Here is a 20,164-nt window from a genome sequence, read left to right on the forward strand (position 1 = left end):
AGAATTTTTGATATATTGGGCCAAACTCAGGATTTAGAAGAAATTAAGTTATCAGTTTAGCAGAACCACAAATTTCCTGACTTGAAAATTACAAATGAAAGTTACAGATGTATTACATTTTTGTGTAAGTGTCAGTTTTCAGTATACCACTGATCTCATATGTGGGGTTAGTCTTCTATCTCATGGTGTGTATCTTCAATATATATGGACTCACTCACATATGAGGTGACACTGGTGTGCTAATTGTTGCCACAGTAGGTTTATGAATAGGAAGTAAAAACGGTGCACAGTTTGCGTGGCATATTTAAATTATCACGTTTTATGAATCTGACTCATTGTGTGTATTTTTCACTCAACACACAGAAATGCAGTCATAATCACACATTTGCAATACAGAGAGTAACTTGCTTAGAATTAAAAATGCTGCCCTCTTTATCTAGCTACCCATCTTAAACTGTTCTTGACCCTTTATACATTTAAGTCCACAACAGCTTGTCTCATTCAGGTTGTGTTCAGAATGGATGATTTGGCTTCTGAAGGCATGAGTTGAAACCCATTTTGATACTGAGTGTGGGGACATGCATTTGGAATAATCTGGACATTTGAGTATCCACAGGAGCTAACATTCTCAAAATGTTATCTTTTTTTTTTTTTAAGAAAAATGTAAAAGTTTCCTCTTTAAGTTGTGTGTGATGTGGCATATCATGGCATGCCTGTCTCTTTTGATAACTGTTGTTGTTAGGAGTGAAGTGCATTTATATCAGTAATTAATAGACAGATATTGAGGGCAGGAGACCATGTCTGAAACTCCCCTCTTAGCTAATATATTGGCTACTTGTAGCAACTTTCTCTCAAGAATTTTTGCACTTGCTAGGTCCCTGCCTTGCATTTCTACCAAGAGATGACTGGCCTTCCATCAAAAAGCAGAAGGTATGCAGCCCACATTCTTGGAGTTTTTTCTATCTTCTACAGTTTTTTAGTCCCTTCTAAAACCATTGTCATTGACTGAAGGTCTGGTCTTCAGTGGAGAAACTGATTAAGGGGGATATTCTGGTGCTATGATTGTCAGAGGGTGGCACAGCAGATTGGACAGAGTAGCAAAAAGAAAGCTGTAAAGATCTGGCTTCTTGCCACAGTGACAGAACATCTTTGTTTTATAACAATAAATGCCTTAATATTCTTGAAAGTATTCACATTATACATCCCCCAAAGAAGAGGACAGAAATGGAAACAAACAACAGCTAAAAGACGGCCTTCCAAGGGGGCTGGGTAGAAAGAAATTGCCCATAAAGCATTTGCTTATCTCTGTGCCAATGAACACAGCTCAGTAAACCTCCTACACACACATACAGCTGCATGATAGTCTTGAATTGAAATCATACTGGAAAACAGTGATGCATTGGTTTCAGCTTGATACCTGCTGTTGGTACTTGTTGCTTGTCAAGCTCTGTTGAACTTAAAATTGTAACTCCATATTGTGTATAACACCTGTTGAAAGATTCTTGTTTGGTTCAGAATTCCATTCCAGTATCCTTTACTGTGGCAGAACCAATTTCAAGTCCTCTAGATTTAGTTTTGGGATATATCCTCAGTGCAGAAAAAAAAAGTATACTTTCTTTGTTGACCATTGAGGAACCAAAAAATGAAAGAAACCTTAAGTTTTTATCCCACTTTAAATAATTAAACATGGTGGTGTGTGACCCTTTCTTGCACAATGCATGTAAGCATGCACTGTTTATCTTCAGAGAGCAGACAGGAGCTCCAGGCTGAGAGGAGTCATAACAGACCTTCAGGACATTGAGCTACTCCTCCATCTTCCCACTTTTAATCCACTTTTTTTTTTCTACTCAGTGATTACAGTTCATCTTTGGGAGGTGCTATAATTGTATAGAATAGAAATATAAAATGACGTGTCAAAGCTGTAGGAGACGGACGTATACTGTGGTGTTAAATTATTGATTGTTGTTCAGTGAGTTATAACCATGTGAGTTATTTTCTGTTGTTAAAACATGGTTTAAATTAAGGTAGAAATCTTTCAACTTTAAAGATGGTGTTTTTTCCTTGTACCAATGTACTTGTCAAGTTATAAAGTGGATGGTATCTGTGGTATCTGACTTCATGTGTGGTGTTTCTTCATGTATATTTGGATGTGTTTTATATGTCTCAGTATTAATTATAAACCAGACAATATCCTCCAATGTGTTACATATCCTTTTGTTATGGAAAAGACTGGCAAGTGTCATGTTTCCAAAAGCGTTAGAGATGGCCAGTGTTATTTTTGGCTTTTCTTAGTTACCCATGTTGTCAGCCTATCACATACTATTTTCATATAGCCATGTCTGGAGGCTCACATACTATTTCTGTCCCTTGATTGTCCTTGCTAGACATATTATCCCATTTCATTTACTCTATCTATCAGCCCATTTTTAATTATGTCACTACTGAAATATCCTCCTTTTGAAATGATTTTTAAATGGGATTTTTTTTCTTGTCATTTTGAAATTAGATGCCTTTTTTGTGTAATGAACAAGTTTCTCTTTACTTAATTTTCTTATTCTTTGGTTACATGTTGTCAGTTCTGACTGATGATTCTTTGTCCATTTTTCCTCTTTATGTATCTTTATTCCAAACCAACCCACAGAACACAATGAAAGGAAATGACTGAATAAGCATAGCAGAAAGGGCAGTTTCCTTCTTCCTTCAGCTCTCTAGCACACAATACCATAGTGTTCTTGAGAAGATGAGGAAGTTGGTAAAAGAATATGATTCCCCATGTGCAATTGGTTTACCACCCAAATAAAACAGCATAGCATAAGAAATAAAATGTGACAATTATTCTGTTTTGCTTTGGTCTTAATGGGCTCTACCCCTTTCTCATTCTGCTCTGTAGCGCACACACAATTTTCTCCATTAACAGTGGTATCAGTATGTCTTTCAGGTTTTGAGGTGCGAGTGTGAACTATGGTCTTTTATGTGGAGTGTGATGAGTTATGAATACATGCTATATTGGCAAATGTATGTTTGCTATGCAGGGTTGGTTGTGAATGTTTGATTACTGGGTGGAATGTGTGTTCTTCTAAGACTCCCTGTCTTTTGGCTCTCCTTGTGGGCTGCTCTTTATACCTACTGCAAATATTGTAGTTAAGAGAACAGAATTAAAACAGCCATTCTGTTTAGCAATATTTAATGTATAAAGTGCTTATGCACTACAACATAGCTTTTTATGTTTACTATTATAGTTAATGTGTTGATTCACATTTTTTTTGTGTGTGTGTCTTCTACATCTTTTACTGACCTTAGTGTTTCCTAAAACCTACCTGCAAGCATTTGATGAACAGCATGAAACAAGTCCTTAGTCATCCACATGTCATTAATGGTGAGTTTGGAATGTGCAAAGCAGTGGTTTGTAGGGATTATGGGGGTGTCTTTGCTCCTTTAAGCACAGCAAGAAGAAATCTGCATAGAGAGAGAGGGGGAGAGATTTATTTCACAGGGAAAGTGTGGGGGAGGAGAGATCCATGACATCAGCCATCACAGTTGCAGTGGTCACAACCAATTAATGATGTGGTACTCCCTGTGTGTAGCAGTAAAAATGTGCATATTGCTTTTTATGGAAAAGGTCATGTTGGATGTTGGTGCATTAAATTTTATAAATGACCTTCATCCAAGGCTGGAGCATCTGTCAAGGACTATGGATCTCTATCCACCACACTGCTAAAATCACCAGGGGCCTGTGAAACATGTCTCTCAAAATTATCTGTTAAAACTATGGTAGTATCAGAACATGTTTAGGTAGAATGGAAAAAGACAGAAGAGGCTTACAGAAGCACATGCCAAAATGTAGAGGGAGTAAACTTTTTTTTTTTTTTTTTGTTCTTCAGGCTATTCAGTATATGTATCCCTCAAGCAGACTACTCTGGTTTCCTTAATTAATGCTGTCACAATAACAACATATCATTAGGAAAACAATAAAGTTAACAAAGAGTGTATTTTGAAGACTCTATGAATTTTTACACTTTTCTGTGCGCCAAATTTCCATCAAGCACACATTGCCAATACACTGATATAACAAACACTGACTGCCTGATTCCCATGTTGTGAAGAGAAGTTCTTCAATTGCGCTGTGGACCTCTGGTTCATATGCAGAAAAAGCTTGTACAGCAGGAAAATGCACAGATGCTTTTGCTGGTCACTGCATTTTTTGTAATTTATTTTTTCAAAGACCCTTTTTCTACAAGACAAACTGGTCACACATTGTAATAAGCCAATTATTTCAATAATACAAGAAAGCCCACCAGTGCAAATCCTGTATCTACCTAGTTAATTTTTTTTTCTTGCCATAATATAGCAGCTCATGTGGTTACTATTGTATAATAGTAGTTTGCAGTCATTTCAAGAGACAGCAGTGTTTCAGTGGTGGTTTTAGCTATGCTTTAATACATGCACGCTAATAAAAAAAAGCAGTAGTGGCGTGTTTAATGTGCTGTGGCTGCCTGTCTGGTCCTCAGGAACTGACTCTTGCCATGTGGTAGGTGATGTTGCCATGACAATATGGAGGATTGTCATGCTTAGGGAGTGGCAAAGCAAAACACGATGAATGGGGGAAGGTATAAAAAGGAAAAGAAAGTAGTCAGGCAGCCAGAATGCCAAAAGGTGCAGTGTTTGACAGAGATGGTCTACATAGGCACCAATTTCTGTCTGAAAATGTTATCGAATGGTTTAATATTAATAAAACTATTGCATTGTGCTGGTTGTTTTCTTGTGATAATTAAGGGGTTTTTTGTTTTTTGTTTTTTTCCCAAAACTGTATTGACTACAAGTTAACTAGCTTTTTTTTTCTGAGATACCCCCTAAAGTTGGCAACAGCTGAAAGTAAGTTGCTATTTAATTTCTCGCCATAAATTATTGTTACACAATTGTTAATTGTTTGATAAAGATGCAGCAAAAATTAAACAATGAAAAAAGATTGGAGACAATTGCAAAACTTATAAGCATAGCAGCAAATGTAATACAAACTGCTATTGACTGATGAACGCAAGGGCAAGCTGAATAAAATTGGATGGTGCTGATACTTCTGTGTAAAATATATAAATGTCTCTTCAGATAAGAAGAAATTAACTATCACAATAGGTTAGTGTTGCACACTATTTTGAATACTCATTTTTTTGTACTTGTAAGCAACAAGTATCTATGGCAAAAGATCAACTTCCCAATGCATGTTTTAAAGTCGTCCTGCAAAGCAGTCTCCCAGTAAAGTGAGACCACACGTGAAGTGCTCCATCCAAGAGGTTCTCAAGCTTCAGAAAGAGGCTAATAATAATCAAGAAAAACACTGGCTTGCTTGAGAAACTAATTAGCATGGTTGAATCTGGACAAACTAATATTGTAATTACACAATGCCACATTGCAGTTGCAAACACTGATGTGAGACTGATGTCTTCCCTAAGCACATTACAGAACACTCCAAATGTGCCATTAAATGCTTCTAGTTCAATACATAGACCTGCTTGACCTGTGGGTAAAGGCAACCCAATCACTGAAATGCTACACATGCTAAACAACCAAAAAACATACAACTCATTTATTTTAAATTTCCACATTGCATTAGTGACTTTTGTTCCCCAGTCATTTGAGCGTAAAAGGTATAATACATGGAATGAACAATTTATTACAGTACTGAATGTTACACAACAACAAACATATTTCAAATCAATCTGTCAACATTACAAAAATGCGTCTTTTATACGTTTTTATCTCTCTGTTTGGGCAAAATGGTCCAGGCTCTTCTTTGGCTGGAGTGCTATATCTCCAAGACAGATTATGAAGGATACAATGGGCTACCACAATGTCACAAGCCTTCTTGGGGGAGTACAAAAGACAGGTCTCAATGCCATCCACTCATTAAAAAAAAAAAAAGACAAAAACCATCCCCCTTTGATCAGTTTTTCTATATCATGTAAAATGTCTGTCAGTATATAATTCTATTGAAAAATATGTACTTCAAACCATGATCAGGGCAAAATGTTAACTTATGCCTTGAAGGCAAAAAAGAGGAAATGACTGGCATATATTTCCCTGTAGAAATCGTCACCACTTAAGCCTGGCATGATATTGTTTTTTGTCCTCTATTTACATTAATTCAGTCAATTGTTTCTTCTGTTTATTAGGATATTTTTTAAATTAAATGTGTGCTCATGCAGAAAAAAAACATTTTTCTCCTCTACCACTAACTTATTTCAGTACTGGAGATATACATTCTACAAAATAAAAAATATATATAAAGTGCTTTTTAAGTGCTGTCTTTTTAAATGACTTTTTGTCATTTAAAATTAAGTCTAAATAATGCATATATTAGCCTCTTAATGTAGAAGATTGTACAAAATCAAAAAGAAACTAAAATAACTGAATTTACAAAAATGGCTGATTTATATAGTTTTTGGGGTTTTCTTTTGTAAAGACTGAACACTCCTTAAAATACATATTCATCCATTCTTAGGTTGATATGTGGGTAAGTAATAAATGTTGTGCTCTCTGTTTATAACAGAGACACTGGTGCAGGCAGGGTGCACTCCACTGCTGGGAGGCATCACGATGCTGGCTCAAAATCTTCTCATTTAATGTCCCATTAGCTCAACCCTAAATTCAGTGTGTGGAGTCACTATAGTTCAGAATCAGACAGGCATGAGATACATTGTTTGACCCCCACCACCACCTCAGATGAAACTAACCATCAGCCCTGAATTATTTTTTTACAATTTGAAAAAAATAACCTGAATCACTTTCAAAAATAAACAATTTATTTTAAAAAATGGGTTGCAATATAGAATGTATAGACAAATAAATGAAATGACTTCTCCTTCCTATCTAAAAGCCACCCTCCAGGAATGTCTTTCCTCTCAAAGAGCTCATGAAGTCCTGATTGTTACAGGATATAAGAATCATAGTAGTTTGCACACATATCACTTATGTAATTTGCATTGCATTTACAGATTGTAAGGATTTGTGGTTTCAGAAAGCTGCTTCCCTGGCCCTGGATAGAACGATGAAAATGTTTGTGCCATCATTAGCTCCTGCTACCTTGGAGAAACCTGCAGTTTAATAAAAATCCATTTGGGTTGTATGGATGGTGCCTAGAGATCTTGGGAAAGTATTATATCTATGGGTCTGTTTTTAGTGTGGCAGCTATAAATTTGGACACACAATGAGAGACATAACTGACCAACCCCAGTCATGAGACCAGTGGTGCCCTGAATACTGCCAGTTGCATAAACATATAATGCATTTGTAACTTTGTAACTTTCACCCAGACAGAAGCTGAGTTGTTGACTTCAGCTCTTTTTCTAATAATGGCAGAGCATCAAAAGTGCATCTCTGTTCACTCTATATCTGTTTATAGCTGCTTCCTCTGTAACATCTAAATTTGTATTTCTTATGGCAAAAGTTCACAGCATTCTGAGATCTTGCAAGTCACCTTCCTTTTTGTGTGCTCCTACTATTGCAGATGCAAAGTTTTCCATCATGCTCACTCCAAACAGACCTAAAATGCATCTTTTAAATAAATATATCAGTTACCTAAATGGGTGCACATGCAAAATTTTGTTGTTGACTTGCATGTGTGACTAAACATTGTTAAAGAAAAGATCCGGTTCACATTCAGTTCCCAGTTTCTATCCGGGAAATTTACAGTTGGGCAGGTTCAGGTGGTTATTTGTCTGGAGCAGTGTTCTATTATGAATCATCAGTGTCATATGGAAATGAGGACAAAATGTTGTAGCACCATATATCACACAAATGGTAAAATACAGTGGCAATCCACATTTACGAATGAGGAAATGTGTCATCACTGAAGTGTTTGCTATTAATGCCATGTTACATCTGGTGATGTTTTATGAATTTAGCCAACTGACGGCAAACATTTCATTTGTAAGGAGATTCACAGAGGAAATGGATCTTTAGGTTTCATGATAGAAATTTATTATTAATAGAAGAATCTAGAAACGGACCCCACTAGAAATCCAAGGAGGTGAAACATACCAGCATGAGGAGGACAAGGAAAGGGAGGGAGGGAGGGAGGGAGGGAGAGTGTACAGGCAGGCAAGCAGGCAGGCAGGCATGCAAGAGCAAGTCCACTGGAGTGAATGGCAGATGTGAGAGAACTGAATGCTATGTTGCAGCTGGCTGCTGATGTCCCATTCCAGTGCTCGAGTGCACCTCCTAATGACTGCTGCTCTCTGTAGGCTACATTAGAGCTGTTCCAACAGAGACTGTCACATCTTGCATGAGCGCATCAACCCAACAGCGAAACCTATCAGAGAAAATTGTTACTAAGCCTGTATTTATACAAAACAGACTATATACACTGCAGCACGAACATAAAATGTGTTATGTACAGCTTCTATAGCTTTATATCACAGTTCTTCCACAGTGCACCTGCATCTCTGTCAATCCTCACACCCACATTTTCCTGCTGTAAACATTTCTATCCATGGAAAAGTTGCCTATATTGTTGTTTTGCACTGCTTTTGATTACTCAGTAGCTTAGATGGTTCAATAGATTTTATCATCTGAAATGAAAATAGAAAAATGAAAATGACTTCCAGAACCCGACGTAGTCTGTCTTTGGCCGTAAGAAGCAGGCTGGTGTCTTGTTGGAGATAAACTACATTTCACCATGGTTGTCAGTGAGAATATCCAGCTACAGAATGGAAAGAAATGAGCAGTATGTTGGAGAGCGACTGCAGCTGAAACCTTGCTCTCTCAAGGTTATAGTGATGTATGTTGTTGTGGTGTAGAAAAATAAATAAATTAAAAAACTAACTAACATGCACCATATTGAGCTAGGCGATGATCAGTCTGCACAGTGCCACATTATACAGATTGATGCTGAAGCTAAAAAAAAAATCTCACTAAAATGTTTAACGTGGAAAAGCTTAAAGACATAGGAACACCAAATTTAGCTCACATATTACTGGTCATTAGTTTTCCTGTGCATTGATAATGATGATAAAAAATGTATGAAAGGATGCATCTGTAACCTAAGAATAAAGTAGAATAAACTATTTTAAACATGATTGTTTTACTAAATTAATTTAAGACGTAATATATGAGTAGTTTGGTGTTCCTATGTCATTGTTTTAGTACATTAACCCATGTTAACCTATTTTAGAATGTACCCCTGAATAGTATTTACTTTACTTCCTTTAAAAAGAATGTAAGAGATGTAGCCATCCATTGTAATTAGAACCTGTTGCTACAAGACATATAATTGGTTTATTCTGGATAATGGGTAAATATCACATTCACAAAAAAATGGTGTAAATTTAATCTCCATTTCAGTGTTTTCATCAAAGCCTTTTTTTAAAATTATATTGATTGTAAAAAGTTTTCCATGAATAAGAAAACTATAAGGACTGTAATCTTATTGGGTGAATTTGCAGTTATTCCTGTGTAATGCCCTGTTTATTGTATATTTTTGTTAATGTATGAAAGTGTACCTCAAATGAAATAAATAATCTGGTACCACTCGTGATCTAATCATGTTCTTTTATTTCCAGGTTGCAAATGCAAACTTGAGCGAAATGAAAGTTGTGTTTCTTTCAGTATGGCTAAGCAAACAATTTTCAGAAAAGTTCTTTGCACAAACGTTCTTCTGTCAGTTGAACAGAAGGTAGACAGAGCCTCTGTGAATGTCAGGGATAATATAGGAAATGGCTCAGGGCATCTTCATTTGGAATTAAGGGAATCAGCAAATATGTGGATAACAGTATACTGTTATTAGCACACTGGTCTCTTTTTAATTTTTTTCATTAATATTTTTTCTTGACTCCACCCCCCCCCCCCCCCCACACCCCCAAGATCAACAGGCAGCAGCTGCAGGCAGTGAAGGAACGTTTCCAGGCATTCCTGAGAGGAGACACACAGATCGTAGCTGATGAGGCATTCTGCAATGCTGTGCGGAGTTACTATGAGGCAAGGCTTTCTTATTTTAAGCACTTGGTTCTTCTGGAAATGCCTAATTAATTACTGCCATGTATTTTCAGTCATGCCTGTAATTAATCCAGGTCTAAAATCCCACATTCCATTTCTTCTATCTGTAATTTATTGTATTTTCTATATTTACATGTCTGTTATATGATATGGGAAATATTTCCTATGTTCTTTTCTTCAAACCAATGTTCATAAAGTGTTCAACCATACACACTGTACCATTCTGAAGAATTTTTGCCAGGATAATACTAGTACAAAAGAACAACTTGCTTTTACTGACTTTGTTGCGCCCTGCTTAAAATGCTGTCTATGGCTACATGGTTCACCTTTCCATTTATGAAAGATCAGTTTAAAAAAGCAAATCACTGTAACATCAGTAGTGGAATTAAGAACTGACAAAGCCAGGGAATGGGAAAGTAAGGTTATTCTAGAATGGAAAACACATGTTCAAACTGCCACTTAAGGTCCATATCATCTCTGACATAACATATGGTTTGATATGAAATCAGATTTTAAAAATTCAGTCAACGCTAGGTAGTACTTAGTAGTTAAAATATGAGATGATCAAGGGGATGGAATGTGGTGATGCGTAACATTGCACTCTCAGATGATGCAGTGGAGTATGTTCCCTAGACAGTGACTGTCAGTATCAACAACACAGACTGTTAATTGATGTAATTGAATTGAAATTGAATGTTAATTTGTTACTGTATATAAAGTGAATGGGCAGTGTCATAGCAGGTCAGGCCTTAATTGATCAGATGAATTGTTATTGCTGTGATTTAGATTACCATGCCAGGAAAACCAGAGGAAAAAAATGAAATAACTAGTGACAAACTATAATCATATGATGATAATACATCACGCTTAATTTTTATTTGAACTTAAATATCTTCAGACGAATGAAACCTATAGCTAAAATGGACACAATATATTAGTCCATACTGTTTTTTTTTCTTGGGGAATAGCTGTACATGGCTTTAATATGGCAAGTCTGGACCAATCATAAATTTAATTAAATGAGTGAATGCCGCTTGTTGAGAGTGAGTGGTTCTGGCATGATGTCCATTGTGTTGTCAGATCATGTTTTGTGCTTTCCTTGTTCACTCTATGCACACATCTGGTTACAGTGGTAAACACATCTCAATGTAGTATATTAGCTTTAAAGTAGTCATTTCTTTTTGCTAGGGTATAATAAGATGCTAAGCATTTTAGAAATAGACAAATCAAAGCTGCACTAGGTAAGATATGTTTAACATCATATGCACAGACTCAAAAAGAAGGTCCAGCTTGATGGGTGGGATACCTTAGTGAGAGAGAGAGAGAGAGAGAGAGAGAGAGAGAGAGAGAGAGAGAGAGATTAATCACCTAAATATAAGGACATTAGAATGTCCTCTTTAACTTCACCCGTGGTCAAAGCACAGAAACGTAGAACTGAAGAGAGCCAGCAAGATAAAAGAGGTGGCAGCAGTGCTCGAACTAATACCAAAATAAAGAGTTTGACTTTTCAGAGGTGGTGACAGTTCTGTGACATGAATGACTTCAGGTGAGTTGGAATTTTTATTCTTGAACAGGTAAGTTATGTTGGTAGTTTGCTAGTTAGCTACTGAAAATAGCCAGCCAGATTATTATTGTTGTGTAATTTACATTACAAGTGTAGCATTAATATAATGCGATGTGAAGCTGTTTTAGCTGTATACCTATACTCTTAGCTGGGTAATTCGCTAATATTAGCTGATTACTTTGCTAACAGTGTCTTACATTTTTACATTTTAGCTTCAGGTTTTGTCCTTTATTGTTTGACAAAGCAGGCTAGCAAATATTCTCACATTATTTCAGTTCTATTGGCTAGCTGTCATTGTGTAAACAATACTATATGTAATATGCATTCTTGGCCCAAAGTAGCTACATTTTCTTCTCTTATATTGGCTTAATGATGGTTAGCTTGCTGAATTAACCTAATTGATGTGCCTTGGGGATGCATTGGACTACTGGGTCATGTAAGGTAGTTTACATTACTTATCTACTGACAGAAGTGTGGCTAGCTATTAGCAGAAAAATGTTAAAGCAAAGGATATTCAGCCAAAAAGGCAAGTTTCAAAGCACAGTAAATACATGTTATTTTGGCATAGCTGTTTATAGAGCAGTACCTTGTCCTAGCTAAACTGATCATGATGCTGATGATGGCAATCTAGATAAACAGACACACTGTAAGATTGACAAGCCACTTGTATACCTAAAGTTTAAACTCTGTGAAAATATGCTTTTCATACATATCTGCATTTGGTCTCAAATGTAAATCCAAAATTATACTAATAAGGATATACACTGCCTGGCCAAAAAAAAGGTCACAGCCTTTAGCTTTGATTACGGCATGCATTCACTGTGGCATCGTTTCCACAAGCTTTCACAAGCAATGTCTCAACATTTATCTCTGTCCAGAGTTGCATTAATCTTTCCCCAAGATTTTGTATTAATGATGGGAGATTTGGACCACTGTGTGAGGTCTTTTCCAGCACATCCCAAAGATTCTCAATGGGGTTCATGTCTGGACTCTGTGGTGGCCAATCCATGTATAAAAAGGATGTCTCATACTCCCTAAACCACTCTCTCACAATTTGAGCCTGCCGAATCCTGGCATTGTCATCTTGGAATATGCCCGTGCCATCAGGGAAGAAAGAATCCATTGATGAAATAACCTGGTCGTTCAGTATATTCAGGTAGTCAGCTGACCTCATTCTTTGGGCACATAACGTTGCTGAACCTAGACCTGACCAACTGCAGCAACCCCAGATCATAGCACTGCCCCCACAGGCTTGTACATTAGGCACTAGACATGATGGGTGTATCACTTCAGCCGCCTCTCTTCTTACCCTGATGCGCCTATCCCTCTAGAACATGGTAAATCTGGACTCATCAGACCACATGACCTTCTTCCATTGCTCCAGAGTCCAATCTTTATGCTCCCTAGCAAATTGAAGCTGTTTTTGCTAGTTAGCCTCACTGACAAGTGGTTTTCTTAAGGCTACACAGCTGTTTAGTCCCTTGAGTTCCTTTCGCATTGTGCATGTGGAAATGCTCTTACTTTCACTATTAAACATATCCCTGAGTTCTATTGTTGTTTTTCTAAGATTTGATTTCAGCACACGTTTAAGTGATCACCGATCACGATCATTCAAGATTTTTTTTCCGACCACATTCCTTCCTCGAAGATGATGTTTCCCCACTGTCCTTCCACTTTTTAATAATGTGTTGGGCAGTTCTTAACCCGATTTTAGTAGTTTCAGCAATCTCCTTAGATGTTTTCTCTGCTTGATGCATGTCAATAATTTGACCCTTCTGAAACAGATTAACATCCTTTCTACGACCACAGGATGTGTCTTTCAACATGGTTGTTTAATAAATGAGAAGCCACTCACTGCATCAGTTAGGGGTAAATAACTTGTTGCCAGCTGAAACATAATCACCTATGCAGTAATTATCCAATGGGAGGCTCTTACCCATTTGCTTAGTTAAATCCAGGTGGTGACCTTTTTTTTGGCCAGGCAGTGTAATTATAATAATATATAAGAAAAAAAAAAATTTCAAATATTCATTGAATTTACAAACACCCTGTACATTTGAATATAAAAAAAATTACATTTGAATGTTTAAAACCTGTACTAGTCTAGACTAGTATGCTTGATTTGCTGTTCTCTAACAGTAAAACTATCAGATGCTGAAAAAAAACATGGCAGAAAGAGAGTCCAGTTGTACAGATAAAGTTCTGACAACACTGGAACATTTGAAGAGTACTGTATAGCATTTTGTAGGTTCTGGAGTTTAGGGGGTGGGGGAACATGCACAAGAATCACAGTTTGCAAGATGTGTAAATAGGAGCTTTAATACCAGGGGTGTCTCTAGAGCTTTTCTTTCATACAGTGATGGAGCCCTCAATGGTTTGAGCCTAGCCACAAAATGTTTTTCCTATAGAATGACCAGGGTTGAGTGTAACATTATTCAAGGTTTACAATTTTTTCATCAGAAATTAAGAATAACACTGTCTTAAAAGTGGGGGCAAAAAGCTTTTATCTGAATTTCTAAGGGGAGCGGAGAAGCAGCCATCAGTCATTTGGCCAAGACTTTTTTTTTTATAAGATAACCAAACACCAAACAGTGAAGAGGGCTAACATTACATCACTCCATTAATCTAGTTGGCCAACACTGCGAGTCAACAACATGTCGGTATCGGTTCACATGTTCATATTCGCTAACAGTAAAAAGCTAAATTACCCATCTATAAATTAGAATTATAAATAATCTATAAATGAGCAGCTTTGCTTGACCATGAAGAACCTGATATGAGTAAAATCTGCACCTCATGCTCTTTTTCTCAGAGGAAATGTAAGTCCATGTTATCTATCTTCTACCTTTTTTTGCTTAGTTGAGCAGGGCATCTAAGGGAGGGGGCCTTTGTCTGGTAGATACTATAGTGTAACATTTAAAGTGTCAGTAGTGCTAAAGCACACTGTTTTAGTAAACATGAGGTGGAAAAAATAATTCAGGGCTGGTACTGAAACATTTGTACATGCCCATTTACAACTTTATGATTTTGGCCCTAGAATGAAACAAGCAGTTTTTATTTTTTTACAATGCTTTTTTTGGTATGTCCATGAATAATTGATGTCCTTCCCTGATTGGCTGGTTTACAACATGGCACCACAATGGCTCACACAGAATCAGTAGGTCAAAATCAATCACTAGCTAGCAAACCTTGAGAGGTGAACTACCGTATATGTTTGAGAATGCATCTGAAGATATTTTTGTTGTCAAACAAAATTCATTAACAGATAGACTAGGTGTCTTGTCAAATAACCGTCTGTTCCTCTTCAGGGGTGTAGAAGAAAGAGTAAGTTAGCTAGCTAGCATTATAGGTCTCAGATTGGATATCTTTAAGCAACTGAACTAGCTAGTTAGCTTCAGAGTTATTTCTTGTTGATGAAATATAAATTAAAAATTTACCTGACATGGGTATTAAACATTCATCTTATATTGTAGATTTGTATGACAACCCAGGCCATTTCTCTAAATGGGACACAGGCAGGAAAATAAAACGTAACCTCTGCAAATAAGATCGTCATCATTCTGCTTAGTAACTTGGTGTGTGCTAGTATAATGTTTCCTATATTGGTTAGCTGGCTGCTTGTTTTTGATCTCAACGCCACCACAAATTAAATTAGCTGCTTGACAGTTCACTGCAAACTTTCAATGTAAGATGATCTGGTGTGTTAAACGCTAGCTACTTACAGGTTGCAGCCCAAATTGTGATGGTATTGTTGTCATTGTTTTGTTCTTCACAGTTCCTGCAGAACTTTTTGGCTGTGCTTGGGCTAGAACATGGGCATTTTAATCAGCTAATTTTAATCATTCATTTGCATTTAATCATTCATCATTCATTTTAATCAGTCAAGAGTGTTATGAAATAGTCTAGGGTGTTTTGGAGTACACCCATTTTAGTTTCCTGTTTTGCTTATGTGGGATTTGAATTTGAAAAAGGAGACAATAATCTTCAGGGTTCATGGAATGAACTGAACTGTTTATTCAACTATACGAAGTGTAATAGTTTTCCATTCTCTGGCACCTTTAAACAGCCTCATAATTTTATGCCAGAAAAAATCTAGAATTTTCTTTCTCTTTGATTTTCCAATCATAATAATTGACTTCTTACAGAGCTCCTTGACAAAAACAGTGTTGTCAAATTCCTAATCTCTTCAACATTTGTTTTTGCTGAGCAGTTTAAGGTTTCCTGTACTTTAACATATCAAGTTAAAGGAAAATTTAAGGAAATGGCTTCTTTTTTTTTTTTTTGGATCAGCACTAAAAAGCTGTTTCCTCGTGGAGTTGAAAGTGAGGTGTTATAGGATAAGTAATGTAAATGAAAGGAAATCAGTCCTCTGTAATATGTGTGGTATGCTACACAGGAGAAGTATCTATTTTCAGAACTATATAATTTTGCAGTCATAATTCTTACTTTATTTGTTTTTTTGTTTCATATTTTCTATATCCTTTTTATTTCTCATGAATACTAAAAAGTCTTATTACAAAATGCGTCTCTCAAATCATATCAGTCAACCTTTGATCATTTAATGGCAGAGAAGGATAGGATTTTTTTTCCTAATAGTCATTCATGCAGGCAGTTGAGTGATCAAAACCATTCCCATTGTTATGTATTGGTTGTACATACATTAATACATGTCACATTGTCATCAGGTCTCATCTTTTGAATGCCAAAAATCACTTGAGAGAAGCAGCTTAGAGCAAGCCTCCATGTCCAGCTGTGCATCGTATGAGCATAAATTAGACATAAGGAGCAGCATATGTTATACAAGTCCTCTTTGAAGTATGTGTGTGTGTGTGTGTGTGTGTGTGTGTGTGTGTGTGTGTGTGTGTGTGTGTGTGTGTGTGTTTTGTAACTTCCTGCTTGATATATTGTGGGCTAAAACATGATTTCCACCAAAGTCAAAGATAACAGATTTACTAGTAATAAAGTTACAATTTAATCATTTATTTGAATGTGCACATAACCTTATGGTAGTGGTATGCATTATGTGTGCATAATGTAGAGCAATAATTTGAATTTAATCTAGCAGTCCAAAACTATTCTAGTTTTGAGAGATCTTATTATATAAAAAAGGACTATTTAAAAGTTGAATTTCATTGATTCTGTTTATATGCATTCATTAGTTTTATTATGATACACTCACTTGGTTAGCAATGAATCATTACATAACTGTTGATTAAATTGTAGCAGATTTGGAGAGACATATATTTTACACACTGACAGGAACTTCTTTTATCCAGTTTTAACACAGTTATGCAGCTGGACATAGGGCTAGGTTATTTTTTTAGATGTCGTCTGCTTCCTTGTTTTTTACTTTTGCAAAAATTTTCTGACACCTCTTCTCCCTCTCTCTTGCTGTTGTCTATTTTGCAGCTTTTTATTGCCAGAGTCTTCTCTTGAAATATACTGTATATGAAAGCAGATACAGTGCAATCTGGATTTACTTGGAGTTTGACAATTTATCTGGTTTTAGCTTTGTATTACAGTTGAACTGCAGAATGACAGGTATTTGCATTAATTTTGGGTAAATCATATAAGAATCACTGTAATTTTGGTTTTTGGTATTTGCGCTCAGGTCTTTAGCATTTGTCCTATATAGCAAGTACTACTTGTCTTTTCTGCTTATTGTACCCAGTTTTGCTCTGATTAATTGAGGCACACATACAGCAGTATATCACTATAACTAACAATTTATTGCATGGTAAATCAAATATATCCTAGATATGTTGCACAGTCATGCAAGCACAACTAGATATGTATTGTAGAAAATCAGGTTCACAACTGTAAGACACTCAAATACAAGTGCAGTAAAATGACCATTTAAATCATGGAATGAAAAACAGCTAGTGCAAAACTTAATTAAACAGTTATATAAGCTACATGCTTGAAATACATGCTTGCTTAACCAGTTACAAACCTTAATAATTATTTCCAATTTTTGGAAAGTGTTAGGACTTGCAGTGTAACTTACTACAAATATAATGATAAATCATTACAGCTAGTAGCTTCATTTATCTGTAGTCTGTATGCTCATGGTTGTTCAACCCATTAGAGGAGTTGTTTCCTTTGATACCGTATCGTTTTCCATGAATATGACATTTTATCTCAGATAAACGTATGATGACACGGCAGTGTTTCTTTGTGAAGCAATTGAAATTATGCCCATGTAACTCTGGGTTGTAGTGTTGCATCCTGTAAATCTAAGTCTTTTCAGAATTAGAATTTATTTGTCAGTACAAATTGCTTAGTCATGATGGAAACTGCTCAGTAGAGCACAACACTGGTGGGACACAAGTGCACTGATACTGTTGCCAACTATGGGATAAACGCAAAAGGCAACGTAACATAATACTATATACATATGTAACGTGGAATAAATATACAGGTGCCGCATTAAAGAAAACAAATACTGTACACAACACAAACAGATTACAGTACATTTCTGCCCACAAAATGCATTCAAAAATGTGGTTGTGTAAATGTGATGGAATTGCAGGCTGTGTGAGGTGCTAAAGCAGTGATAACAGTTCTGGGGTTATTTTTCCAGCTGGACTGGGAAAGAAAGTGTTTAGGTACTTGCTGTTTTAAAAGCCTTGAACAAAGAGCATAATACCATTTTAAATGACCCTGAATTCTATAATTCTATGTATGTTTATGAGGTTTACTTCTGGAATATACCTGTAACATATGTACTAAACAGTACAGTAAATGACTTAATCATATAGTTATTTTAGAAGATCAATTTTACCAGACAGTGAATGAAGAAACATCCAAGAAATAGCTGTGACTGATCTTTCTCTGAATGGCAGCATTCAATGCAAAAAGCACTGACATTATGCATGGCTATCAGCAAACAAAAGTATACTCTGAATGCTTGAAAAACACATTTACACAGGCAAGGCTTCAAATTATCAACTATAAAATACCAGTGTTGTCCAGTGTTTAAGTGTTTAACCCTTGAAACAAGAGATTCATCCATCTTAATTAAATTTTGCCACCATACCACATCTCTGTAAATGCTTGCCTTCTACATCAAAGAAATAATTTAAGAAAAAGCTTAACGAGAGAGCTTAGGTCTTTTGGGGCATTAACTTTGTCTCCTAAGGATTGTTATAAGAGAAAGCATTAAGGTATTTTATGCAACTGACTGCTCATACTTGGATAAATGTTCATTTTTCAGAAATGGTTTATTTTAAAATGTCTGTCAGTAGGAACATTATATTTGACCATGAACAGTATATTTGACTAATATTTTGTTTGCACTGACTCATGCAGCAATGATTCATTTTGTCCAAAATCTTGGTTAATTCTTTGTGAGTCAAAGCATCTACACTTTCATGCAGGGATTGATATGAGATATGCTACCCAAACTCAGAAAGGCAACATAAAGAAATTAAGTTGCCAGGTGTTACCAGCACTAATATTTGCAGTCTTTGCCACATTTTATAGGCTTTGTTATTTAATATTAAATCTTAAACATCCAGCTGGCTAAATATTTGCTAGATTCTAGGTTTGAATGATTTTATCCTTTAATACAGCTTTCTCAAGCATTTCACAAGGTAAAACAAAGGAGTTTCTTATTTCAGATCCAGTGTTCTGCTCTTTCTTAATTCAAAATTAATGCCTAGCGACATCCATCAGAGCAGATTTTACCCTCTCTCTCTCTCACACACACACACACACACACACACACACACACACACTCTCTCTCTCTCTCTCTCTCTCTCTCTCTCTCTCTCTCTCTCTCTCTCTCTGTGAGTGAGTGAGTGAGTGTCTCTGTCTGTCTGTCTGTCTGTCTGTCTGTCTGTCTCACACACTATAATGATATCACACTTTTATAAGGACAGACTAGGTTACCAAGCAACCTGTTGGATTTAAGAGCTAAGGACAGAGTTGTTGCCAACCCTTAGTAAGTTGAGTTTGTCTCCAACCTTTAGGAATCTTGAGTTTCATTTTTTTTTCTATTAAAATGTACAAGGATAAAATTTCTACTGTTGGCTCAAGACTGACAGCTTAAAGAATAATAGTTTAAATGAAACAGTGTACAACATACATGGTCATAACCATCATCAGTGTGTCAGCCAAACAGTAGATACTCTTGCCACTGCTACATTCAATTATTAGAATAGCTTGTGCTGTGAATTAAAGATGAAGCATTAGGGACTGCAGATATCTTCCCTTCTATATTTTGTTTCAGCGCATCCTAGAAAACAACAGGGCAATTGCAGCATCCATCTGTGACATCCAGTTTGATATTATAGAACAGAGTTTGAGGGTTGGATATTTCTTTGAGGGTTGGATAAACTCAGAATTCTAGATGCTGAAGTTATGAGTCATGAATTTTAATGTTGCCATGAAGGGAAACATGCATTTGGGAGGCTAACCAATAAATTCATCTTGGCCAATCAAAACTTTCTCTAGGAGAAATCACATCTTCACAATCACAATCTCTCGGAGCAAAGTTTGGACAGCCTAGATGAAGTAAAAAGACCAATAATATGTTTGTGTTGGAATATCTGTCTATTAAATCTGCACAAGAAGTACACCATTACAGTGTCTCAGAAAAATCTACATTTT

At 36.2% G+C, this 20,164-nt stretch overlaps 1 protein-coding gene across 3 annotated transcripts in view; it reads left to right on the forward strand.

Annotated features, from left to right (window-relative positions):
* Positions 1–20,164, forward strand: part of cadps2 (Ca++-dependent secretion activator 2) — a 116,916-nt gene that overhangs the window by 7,518 nt on the left and 89,234 nt on the right. For all 3 annotated transcript variants that reach the window (XM_081712060.1, XM_035523759.2, XM_035523761.2), the window contains exon 2: positions 9,856–9,969. In XM_081712060.1, the coding sequence (XP_081568186.1) occupies positions 9,856–9,969 (114 nt within the window). The remainder of the gene's footprint in view (positions 1–9,855; positions 9,970–20,164) is intronic.

This window comes from Electrophorus electricus, chromosome 4 (assembly GCF_041902795.1).
Source record: "Electrophorus electricus isolate QZ-2024a chromosome 4, ASM4190279v1, whole genome shotgun sequence".
Lineage (NCBI taxonomy): Eukaryota > Metazoa > Chordata > Actinopteri > Gymnotiformes > Gymnotidae > Electrophorus > Electrophorus electricus.